We start from the raw sequence: 12385 nt of genomic DNA, 5'->3' as shown, positions 1-12385 counted from the left end.
CTCTCTCTCTCTCTCTCTCTCTCTCTCTCACTCTCTCTCCCCTTCTTCTTCTTCTTCTTCTTCTCTCTGCCTCTCTCCCTCAATCTCTCTCTGTTATTCACGGTTAATCGATTAAAAAGCTCTCCATTCTAGTATGAAATTCAAGGTCGTTGGAGAGGTGCGGATAAAATGTCACTTAGAAAAACAATAGCAATTTTCTTGTCGTCTGTCTGGACACGAAAAATTAAGTTTATCCAGAGAGTGCTGAAGCACATCTGGGGAAGAAATTTAAACCATTGAGTGATAATGTGAAAGAGCAGTTGGAGTTGTTAAGACTGTATGTTTTAAATGTGGGTATTTTTAACCCCCCACCCCCCACCCCACCCCGAAGATAAAATTGATACAATTTAAATCATTTAAGGAGGCGGGCTTCCGACACTGCCTGCTAGGGCCAGCCCGGAGTCGGAGCAACATAACATTCAAGCAGAAAAACAGAATATTCGACACAAATTTTCCCCATTCTGCACTCGAACTCCGATCGTCTGCGTGCGACAGTGAAGCGCTTGACCTCTGCACCACTGACGCGAGTCTGTCTGGACCACTTTCAAGGTGTAAGTAAAGTAAGTTTCTCTTGGATTCTGTCAGACTCGCGACTCTTCTCCAACTCCTGTCCTCCCTTTCCTTCGTAGAGGCCTAGATAGTTTTATCTGATGTGCAGACTGGTTGGATATCAGGTGTCCACCTGAAATCACTTTAACACACATGAACAAGACAAAATCGAAAAGGGCTGTAAATTTTGAAAGGTTTGGTCCATAGCAAATAATTTTGAATACTAAGCGCCGAGTAACACCTCTCTGGTAACACACAGACAGTAGGCAACCTGTAAAAACAACGCACTCTTGAAAAGGTTAAGGTAGTCCGTCATTCGGTGAACTCTGAGCGACACCTCATCATCTTACCAAAATTCTGGAGAGGTTTTGGGCTTTAATTTATTGATGATGAGGGGAGAAAGAACCAGCACTTCCAGCAAGACAAAGCTGCTCCTCATGACGCCAGAGCTGTTCTGGGCTGGGTCAAAAACCATTTTGATGACAGGACAGTCAGTCCAACTGTGCACAACTAAACCTCAAACAATCTGGACCGGAGTCCACTGGACTTTCACGCCGGGGGTGTTTGAATGACAAGGTGTGTTGGAAAACCTTTGTTTTATTTTAGCAGAGGTTTTACGGCGTTCGCAACTGCATAAGGCCATATGAGCGCCAGAAGATTAGAGGTGTTACAAGAGAGTAACAAACATAAAAAAGAAGGAGGGGAGATAAGGACGATAGATGTTTGATAGAAAAGAAAGAGCAAACCACACCAGAGCACCCGCCAACCACCCACGAAAAATCTTCAAAAGTTTTCAAGACTTGGGAGAACCCATCACGGAGAGCACGAGAGATTTCTCCGGATCAGTGTCAACGGGTTGTCAATTTCACTCAGCGTGTCAGAACGTGCTTTCCTCGAAAATGGGGGTATCTGGTAAACATCTTGTTACTTTGTTGGTGGCTGTCCTATTCTATTGTAATTAAATCCGGATGGATATTCCACGTTTATACAAACTTTGTTGTTTGCATCTTTATTCATAATGGTTGTATTGGCGTTCTTTTTGACGGACTTTTTTTCTGGTCACCTGGTTACACTTTGCCTACCAGATGGTTCACTCAGCCAATAGGTTCAAAGAGAGGAGTGAACCGTCTTGTAGTGTGCAATCTTTGGCTCCGTAGAGGATACAATAAGGTGTACAGTAACTGTTCGAATAACAGGTCTCTCAAAAACCTCGTGAAAATGCCTTCTCTTGCACCTAGGCTACATGTATTGATCAGTTTTAAAATTTTGCTCCTCGATTTTATTGCATGGCTGTATTTATTTTGGCAAACACAGACGAATATACAGTCAAAATTGTTTATCAAGAATGTGACAAAGAGTGATTTGAGGGCAGAGTAGCATACAACATTAAAGATATTAATGTTATACAGACTTGACAATCATTAAAATGGCTTATATCATATCATAATGACTTCTGGGGTATAGTCCGACAACATACGTAGTCACAGGTACTTAGGCTCTATTGGGGGGGGGGGGGAGAGAAATTTGTTATACTTTTGGACAACGTGACCCTTCGTATAACGTTATTCTAGTGCAAGCGTAATTTGGTTATTTATGAAGACTCAAAATTAATAGGGCCTATTTTCACAAACTAGACCAAATGCAGGTCCTGGTGTCTATAGCCTATAGGGTCCAATCACCTACGCATGTGGCGTAATGATTTATCAGACTTTTTTTTTTGTAAGTGTTTTACGGCGCTCGCAACTGCATAAGGTCATATGAGCGCGCGGGACACATTAAACTTTTTCAGTTGGTAAGAAATTTAGAATTTTGCCCAGGTGGCGGCCGAAGCGTACTCTTATCGATGTTAGACCACCTAGGGATCTTCAACGTGCGCTACTTGCACACGAGCCCTCCGAGATTGTTCGCCCTTGTCCGAGAAGGCTAGGTGTAGATCTTTCCTACCAGAAGATCAGGGGTGTGGCTGAAAGACAGCAGTAAGAAGAAGCCAAGGAGTAACAGTAGAAAGAATCAGGAGCCCAGAGGAAGGGGGGCAAAGGAGATGAGGGGCAGAAAGAGGAGACGAAAGCAGACGACAGAACATTGCTAGAGAGCAGGAAAGGAGGTGAAAGGAGACAAATTTAGAGAAGAAAATTTTTCAGTCACTACCCGGATTCGAACCCGGGACCTTTGAATGAGAGGCAAACAACGAGAGCCCCCTGCCAGACTTTTGAGGGTTTTTTTTTTAAAGACCTTACGACAACCACCTTACTGTATAACCTCCTTGGGGGGAAAAAACCACTTTCAGAGGCATTTCATGTTACCCCATGATTAGTTAGACTCTGATAACAACCACGCATCCCCGCGTGACCCTAACATGTTTAAAGTATTGTTGCACTGACAAACTTTTATGTGAAACCCTGAAATGATCTAGAATTATCAATTTGGGAAAGTTAAGCTTTGAATACTATGATGATGAAGGATACAAGACTCCTGCTTCAATTATGTTGGTTAGTCTTGGACAATACGAATCCCCGTTACTAAAAAAAAAGCAACAAGACGGCAAAGTCAAATCGCACAATATCGCGTCATAATAATATAATATTGATAAATTATAGAATCTCCAACGGTTCGTTCACGATCACAGCTAATTTCCTTCCGATTAAACTCAACATCCTGCAGGGTTGTTTTTATCAACGGAACCGCCTGGTTTGCTTTTATGTTCGACGTCAAACGAAACACTTACCTATTTCTGGCGCATTGTTACTTCTGTGTAGTACTGGTCATTCCCATTAGTGTGTCTTGGGTAAGTGTGTCTTGGGTAATTCTAAGTGTCCCTTTTAGAATAGCAAGTGTAGTTACTAGTGCGACCATAAAAGTTAACTCTCATATTTCTCGCCTCCTAAATGATCTACATTGTGACGATTGGGGGTGTTAAACGCCTTCATCTAACTATTTTTCCTTGTATTTCACTTCACATTTATTTCCTGTGCTTGTCCGTTCAGTTACCATGGGATGATATGTCTATCTATTGCGCCCGCGCACATATTTTGTGCGTAATAAGTGCGTGTGTGTATATGTGTACGTCAGTGTGTGTGAGAGTGTGTGTGTGTGTGTGTGTGTGTGTGTGTGTGTGTGTGTGTGTGTGTGTGAGAGAGAGAGAGAGAGAGAGAGAGAGAGAGAGAGAGAGAGAGAGAGAGAGAGTGTGTGTGTGTATGTGTGTGTGTGTGGGGGGGGGGTAAGTTTTAAAATCTATTGCAGGTGGTTCATGCCCCCACCAACACAATTTAGATGGGGAAGTGAACTCACGTCTTCTGCGTGAGACGGCGAATCTCCTTAATACCTAGTGCACACTCCAATCATTTCATTTGATTCATTCAGGGCCAGCTACCATTTGCCTACAATACGACCAAATCGACTGGCAACCTTTAAAAAATTTTAAAGTTTGATTTTGAAGGTCACAGTCTAAGTTAGTTGAATTTCGATCGAATTGAGCCAAAACAGCAGCTTTCGCTCCATCCTTGCAGAAAATTGTCGCTGGTCCCGACTGAATCAAATGAATTCGACCGGCAGTGTGCATTTGTTATAACCGCCACACTACAGACACCGGGAGAGAGAGAGAGAGAGAGAGAGAGAGAGAGAGAGAGAGAGAGAGAGAGAGGAGGGGAGGGGGTAAAGAGATCAAGTGGGGAAAAGGGGGGCGGGGGATATGAGAGCTGAACTACAAATAGCAACACATAAAGATAGAATTACAAAACACATGCAGTAGGCTAATACATGCACAATGGAATACCGAGGAAAACGGAGCGCTAACGAGACAGTGGGGGAGGCAGGGGAAGTCCAAGGCAAGAGGCAAAAAGAAAATAATATAAGAAAGACAGCGAGAGATATTGATTGACTTAATTCAAATTTAACGCCACACTGGACACCAAAGGGCTATTTGAGTATTCACGGGTACATTTGATCCTTAAAATTAAAGCCAAGAAGAGAGGCGCAGCTTGGGGCTCAGACAGGTTACAATTATTCTTAGAGATGGTTTGTCTGGAAAAGTCTTAAGAAATATAACTTCACGAACTATAAAATTACTGAACTGAAACAAACATTATTCATTGAAATGCGTGGCAGCAGAAATTGCTTGCACAGACGTCTTTCATAGCCTACAGTTCTGCAAATCTCCCGTGACATCGCTGCACATGGGAATTCAAAAGGTGTCCACGGGTATGCCATTGAATCGACCAAATTGAAAGCCATTTTAAGAGCTTTTTGTTCACACCACAGTCATCATGAGACCCAACAACAGAGTTAAAAATTAGCGACCAAGTCGTCCCAGCATGAGAAAACCCTCAGTTTCAAATGAGAATCGGAAGTCTACAGCATTATCAGATTTTTTTTCCCTTTATTGTTAAGTAAAAGGGAGTGCTTATTTAGGCCACATATGGCCTAAATAAGGTAAGGGAGGGGGGTTTAGCTTATTTGGGCCACAGTGGACTGGGGACAAAATTGTCTTTTCTGGTTCCTTCTACATTAATTACATTATTTTATTAACTGTGTACCACACTCCTTTGACAATTATATGTATTTTGATACTAGGCGTCCAAGTTATAAACAATAAGTTTTCAGACATTTAAGATGTTTCAGTTGAGAAGGGAAAAAAGCAATGTGTAGTAAGGGCTGTGTAGTAAAGGCCTGCAACTAACAAATGGGTTCAGACATCCAGTTTTTCAACAGGCAACATAGCAAGAGAAACTATGAACACATATTTTAACAGGTTTATTTTTCTGTTAAAAACAGTCACATAAAGCATACAAATATTCACTTATGTACAGAAAATGTTTCAACAAATGAGCACATGTCAAAGTGTTACTAGTAGTAACTATTTCCTTTGTATTATGAAAATATTCCCACTATTCCAAGGTGGAATTTCAAACTGCTGTTTTCTGGGTACAGTATATTTCATACATCACAAGCTTAGCTAGCATAAACCTTCCGTCTGCATAAACACACAACCCATGCATCAAATTCTTTTTCCATGATCTAATTCAACTTCAGTTGCAACAAGAAGAAAAAACACCATGGACAGCACAAACCTTTAGTACTTTCCTGCTCCAGGAAAGTCCCTAACCAGACATCTATCAGCACTTCCAAATGATTCATTGTTTCTGCACAACCTTCTCTTTCTCGCACCCAATCAGTGTTCCAACAAAGGATCCCGCACAGACAGGTGCTACAAAGAATAGGTCCACTTATAGTCAGGTGTAGCTCTGCACATTTGTGTAGGATAGAACAGTGATCAGAGAAATACCTCCCTCTCCCGCCCCCAACCTTTGTCTTTTTCTCCCCTGCTTCTGTTGTATTTTCTCAGCATTTTCACATTGCCAGACTTCACTCATATATCCAACTTGTAAGTATGAAATGTTTGTGTCCATTAGCTTTAAATATGATGAAAAGTGTGCCGCAGATACCAGACATAAATCTTAGCCATTATTTAAGACATCCATCTCAGTCAGTTTTCTGTTCTTGACAAAATTTACTGAATTTATAAAGTGCTACTCTTGAGTTCTAGAAAACAGCACTAAAGGAATCCATAATAGAGAAAAAACACCAACATACTAGTCTCTCTCTCTTTTTCTCCACTTATATCCCTCTTGTCTAAATCAAACTGTCCTTGTGACCTTTCTGAGCTGTCCACGAGATGAACTGCTCACAGATAAACATATTTTTGTTGTTTTTGGGGGGTTTTCGAGGGAGCAAAGAAGTCCTGTATCATGCAATTTGAGATCCATACACAAATGCTGCTCTGCAATAGACATGTATGCAGAAATCAGAACAGGACAGAACTTTCTGCCGTCTTATTACAGAGAAATGTATACATATATAAAAAATTACTTACTTTTAGTAGAAGTTTTACTGCGCTCGCAATTGCATAAGATCATATGAGCGCCAGACAATTAGAGGTGTTACAAGAGAGAAACAAACATAAAAAAGAAGAAGGGGAGATAAGGACGATAGATAGGAAAGAAGAAGCAAACCACACTAGAGCACCCGCCAACCACCCACCTATATATATATCAAAAAAGAAATTTTACAGGAGCGGCAAAAACTTTTGTGTGTGTTTCAACTTAATAAAAATTTGGTCAAGCTGATTAATTTATGTCAGTATTCATTGGCTTGTGTAACTTTTGTCTGACTTGCTGAGGGTACGTATATAGCAAATAATTATGGAATAACTGACTAAAATGTCTTTTCTCTTTACAATATCGATATGTAATTAGGTCACAATGCATATTTTCAAAATCCAAAAACATATTAATTTTAATTGTACAGCCATAAAACCAAGATAGAAAGAAATGCCATGAAAACAGGTTTCTCCCCTGTATAAAAAACTCAACTTGACCTAATTACATATATTTGGGTATTTTTATATGATAAGACGGCAAAGAACATAGGCTTAACCATAAAAGTAGAGATCAAACAACTGCACATTATAATCTTTTTTAAAATCATTTTGAATGCAAAACAGGCCAGATGAAAAAAAAAAAAGTTTAAAAATTAAGAGTAAAAGCATGAAGAATTTATCAAAATAAATACCAGAAGACAAATCAACCCAAATTGCATCGAAAGACAGCATAAAAATGCACATGGGCTTATGTTGTACGTTGGCTGAGACATTAACCATTCCTAACTTCCTAGATGGTTACATGGAGTAGAAACTGTAAGCCTACAGATTACTAATCAACATCTTGACAAGCCCTTCAGTTATGACACATAGAAGCTGTCAACAACTGACACTATAACAGTTGAATTGTAGGTTATGATGAGTCACTTACAGAACTGATCAGGATGACCCTAAAAAGAGGGAGAAGATACCATACCAGAACTCCCCTGAAACATCTGCAGGAATGACAAAAACTGCCTTCCAACAAACATACAAGAATGCACACATAAAAGAACAAACACAAACAAGAACGCCCTGGCAAAATATTAGATTACTCAAATAAGGATACATCAGTTGAATGTCCATATAATGCTAAAAAAAATCTGTGACTGTCTGAGAAACACCCACCCAAAACAGATAGCAGGACAGCAGCAGCACAAGTCTCAAGCCGTATGTACCATAGAGAAAGGGGGAGGAGAGAGAAAGGGAGACGAGAAATATTCAGCTGCTGCCTCTCAGAAACCCAGCACTACCCACAAGGAAAATGAAACCAGTCAAACCAAACACTTCAACACTGCCATGAACACTTTGAACACCAGATCTGTCAAATAGGCAGCACTGATCATGATCATTAAATGTACGAAGCACAATAATTAATTACATCACATACTTTCCATACAGTTTCATGATTTGGGTTTTGTTTCCTGGTCAGTGACATTACGAATGAAAACTGAATCAGGGGCTGGAACCTTTTCAACTTCAGTCTCATACATAAAGGATGAAGCAATTGCCAAAACACTCCCATCCGGACTGAAGGCCAGGGAGGCAATGCTGGTAGGATACCTGCACAACAAACAGAAATAATAGCAAGTTAGCACAAGCACAAAAGGATTTTGTTTATTTTGTTTGAGGAAAGATAAGCTCATCGACACAATAATGGTCATTTAATGGTAGGAAAAAGTAAGACAGACAGACAAAAACAACAGAGGGAAAATAAAGAAGTAGAACCTTTCAGTGGCACCCTCAAACAACCAACGAACAGAAGACTATACATTTGCCTTGTTTCAAGATGAGTCAAAAGAACAGAAATAATATTCAGATCTAGCAAGAGCACACAGACTAGAGCCCACAGAGGAGAAGAGAAAAACCTACTGATGTGTGTGATATACATATAGGCAAACAGTACACTGGGGATTTTACTTTCAGTTTACCACTGTTTTCAGATTTATCATGTTCGGCTTAAGCAGACTCAACTGTATCTTCTCCTATCTTTTGACATCTTGCAGTTAAGTTGATGTGAAATATCCATTGACAGAGAAATTTTGTTTTGACCATAAGTTTATTTCAGTGGGGGTGAATAGTTCCCTACTTTAATGTAATAACTTTTATTTGCCAGGCCATGATCACTGGCAATGTCTCTACCCAAATTCCAAAATCCCTGTTGCTATGGAAACATATTGCTCAACTTTTGAGACTGTTTCCTCATCTTCACCTTGCAATCTTAAAGTTTCCACAATTTTTGGCATAAATAATCAAACTGACTTTATTTTTTTCTTTAGATTGTGGGTAAAGGATGATAGTTTTTTTACAATAATTGACAATAATATAATTTCCTGAAAAGTCCAATTTGTGTCCAATATTTATTAGCACTGACACAAATAGGAATATCATTTTATTATATTATAACCATCGGCAGCTTTGTGTGTAAGAAAGAATTTAGCTCTGAAATGCACGCAAAAGTGCTATGCTTGAAAGGTGAAAGCAATTTCACATAGCGCTAAAACAAAGAAATCTTTTTAATACACACGATCAAAAGAGTGGTAGTAAATCAGTAACCCTTTCATCTTAACCAAACAGTGCTTTCCAAGGGAAATGTGCAAAACTTTTCCTCAGATACTTGGAAGTTTTCAAGATATAAATTCTCTGAAATTTTATGTAGGATCTATAGAAATCTTCAGAAATGCAAAACACTGGAAGCAATGGTTAAAGGGGACCAGACCTCAAACTGATTGTCACAAAGTATATTCTGTCCTTTTTTAAATTTATGCAAATCAAACATTAGCTCAATAACAAGGAGAGTTAATTTCACTTCCAGCTGAAATTTGATGGACAAGTACTATCCTGAATGAATGGGTAAAACAGAGAAAATCAAAAAACTTTTTAAAGTTTCTTTGCACACAACCATGAATGTACAATACCTGTGGAATTGACACAATCTCTTCTTGTTGAAACCATCCCAAATATTGACGTAGCCATCTGAACCACCAGTAGCAAAAGTATTGTAGCCATTGTGGAAAGCAATTGCGTTGACAGGATAGATGCACTCTTCTCCATTTTCTTTAATTCTGTGGCATTTGAATGCATATTTCTTCTTCTGAATGTCAGGGTTGGGATCAAGGTACTCTACCGCCACTCGTCCTGTAAATGACAAAACAAAATTGAAAGGGCCAAACTGCTATTTTAAATCTACTTCTCCACTTTTTACCCCAACCAAATGGGTCACTTACATAGAAGAGATCGACTTCGACTGAAACAGAAGAAAAGAGCAGAACAACATTATGAGAGTCAAAATCAATGAAGTCTGTTGACATTTTCATTCTCAACTTCTGTAACTCGGCCTTGAAACAACGAAGCACCTAACCACAAAACTACAGACACGGAACTAAAAGGAAGTATACAGTTACACATTCTAGTCAAAATGTCCTCTCCATACCTACAAATTCTCTGTACGAAAAGTGAGTAAGCTCCTTTCATCATTGATTCATATAAGAATAATCAGCCATTTTCTTTTTGTAGCTCTTAGAAGTGCGTACTTTCACCTCTCAAAAAGATTAACGACAATGTGGGCCAAAGTCAAAGGAAAAAGGAAATTATCTTTTTTTAAAGTTTACCCCAGGCCATCAGACTTTCACAAAATCTAATGATCATAGCACATTAACGATAGATTGTAAAATGTCTTCAGATATTTTATTATCAATAAGGTAAAACAACAAGATATTACTAGAGGCGTTAGCATAAACAACAGCACTGAATGAAGACAAAGGTATATATATATGTCTTTTCAATTACGAAACAACAGAACTACTCTCGCTTGTTTCTCAAAGCCCTCGCAATGCTGACAATTAGATTTCAGAAAGGCTACAAAAGTTAATTCTATAGCATTTTTTAGGAACCAATTCAATTGTCAATATATCAGGGAGAAATAAAGGTAGCTTACCTAAGAAATGAACAAGATGTGCAGGTCCAATAAGACTAGCAATGATATTTCACATTGCATTTGAGAAAGAAAAAAAAGTAAAATAGTATACAATGCATAAAGGGAACAAACCTTCAATAGAACTGAGGACATAGCCTTGTTTGTTTGGGAAGCTTCTGATACATCTGGTTTGATATTTGAGGTTTGACTCTCTACGTTGCTGAACATAGCCCATATTTCTGAGGTCCCAAACCAACACCCTTCTCATTGCAGTGCCAACAATCAAAGAGTCGCCACACACTGACATTGTGTACACCTGAAAATACACGCAGATTGGAAGGGTTTTTTAATGTTTTAATTAGACAATGGCATGGTGCTCACAACAACTAAATAGCAATGTCTCTTACTCACTGCCTTCTCTCTTCTTCCCTACCGTGCACAACAAAAACACACACAATACACAGTAACAAACACACAAGATAGTAAACAATATTTGGGATAAGAAAGAAGAGAGTGAATTGTTTTAATACGTGTTTTACGGCATTTGCAACACAATAAGGTAATATAAGTGCCGAAGATTAGAGGTGTTACAAGAGAGTAACAAACACAAAAAAAGGAGAGGAGATAAAGACAATAGATGTTTGATAGGAAAGAAAAAGCAAACCATACCAGAGCACCCGTCAACCACCCATGAAGAGAGTGAATGAAATGTGAAATATAATGCTTCTCCTCATTGGCAATACATAATATGTCTTGAACCTAGTGATTACAAATTACACTTCTCTACCCTATCTCACCATAACTCTTTAGTTTAGTTAAGTAAGAGTTCTATGGCACTTGCAACACAAAGATCAAATAAGTGCCGAAGATTATTAGAGGTGTTACTAGAGAGAAACATACCAAGAAAAGGAGGAGAGATAAGGACAATAGACGTTTAATGGGAAAGAAGAAGCAAACCACACCAGACGCCCCCTATCTTAACTCTGCTACCCCCAAACACTAAAATTCTCACATAACCATCTGAACAATAAAAGAAAGTTTTATTGACATTGGAGTAAACCACAACCCTGCAAAATATATTACTCAGGGGGTTTTTTTCAAGACAATGATAGACTTACTATTTTGTACGGAGCGCATTATATGTTAGCCTGTAGGATAACTATGTTTACTGAGTCTGAATACAAGCTTATATCTATCTGAGGTACAAAAATAAACAAACTCTACCTTGTCTGGCTGTGATAAGCTACCAACTGCACTAGGATTGCGAGGGTCCCATAACTTTACGGTGGAGTCCCAACTTCCTGTGATGACCAGGTTGACATCAGGAGAATACTCAACACAACGAATTGGTGCATCATGAGTTCCAACCACTTGATCTGGAGGAATAAAAGAAAAGTGCACATTGAGCTAGGGAGCACACAAACTCAGAACACTGAGAAAACAATACATTGCAATGGGGTTGGGGAGGGGGAGGCCTAAATTATATTTATTCAGTACCTGTCCAAATGAGAAACATAACAGCAGGAAGCAAAACAAACAGCAAATCTCTGAAAAGGAGGAAAAATATTTACCATTCTTGTGGTGTGGATGGTAGAGAAATATATTTTTAAAGAGCCTATTTTGTTTTAGTAGAGCTTTTACGGCACTCGCAACTGCATAAGGTCATATGAGCACCAGAAGATTAGAGGTGTTACAAAAGAGTAACAAACATAAAAAAGAAGATGGGGAGATAAGGACGATAGATGTTTGATAGGAAAGAAGAAGCGAACCACACCAGAGCACCCGCCAACCTCCCACTTTAAAAAGCCTTACATAGAGAAGCTACTTCCATGTACCAAAGATTATACACGATGAAAAGCATGTAATGATATCATGTACATTTTTTTAAATTTTGTTTTTATAGTAGAGAATTTTACGGCGCTCGTAACTGCAGAAGGTCATATGAGCGCCAAGGGGTGGGTGTCAAC

The 12385-nt window shown here is 39.0% G+C and overlaps 1 protein-coding gene across 1 annotated transcript in view; it reads right to left on the bottom strand.

Annotated features, from left to right (window-relative positions):
• Positions 1-7675: 7675 nt before the first annotated feature.
• LOC101849015 (mitotic checkpoint protein BUB3) overlaps positions 7676-12385 on the bottom strand; it is a 13619-nt gene continuing 8909 nt past the window's right edge. Inside the window, exons 4-7 of the mRNA XM_005089517.3 lie at positions 11643-11794; positions 10551-10734; positions 9421-9640; positions 7676-8065 (exon numbers count right to left, since the gene is read on the bottom strand). Of these exons, the coding sequence (XP_005089574.1) occupies positions 7906-8065; positions 9421-9640; positions 10551-10734; positions 11643-11794 (716 nt within the window). The 3' untranslated portion in view covers positions 7676-7905. The remainder of the gene's footprint in view (positions 8066-9420; positions 9641-10550; positions 10735-11642; positions 11795-12385) is intronic.

Source organism: Aplysia californica, unplaced genomic scaffold (genome assembly GCF_000002075.1).
Source record: "Aplysia californica isolate F4 #8 unplaced genomic scaffold, AplCal3.0 scaffold00006, whole genome shotgun sequence".
NCBI classification, from domain to species: domain Eukaryota; kingdom Metazoa; phylum Mollusca; class Gastropoda; order Aplysiida; family Aplysiidae; genus Aplysia; species Aplysia californica.
The sequence above is the reverse complement of the archived record's forward strand: the minus strand, read 5'-3'. Positions and strand labels throughout refer to the sequence as shown.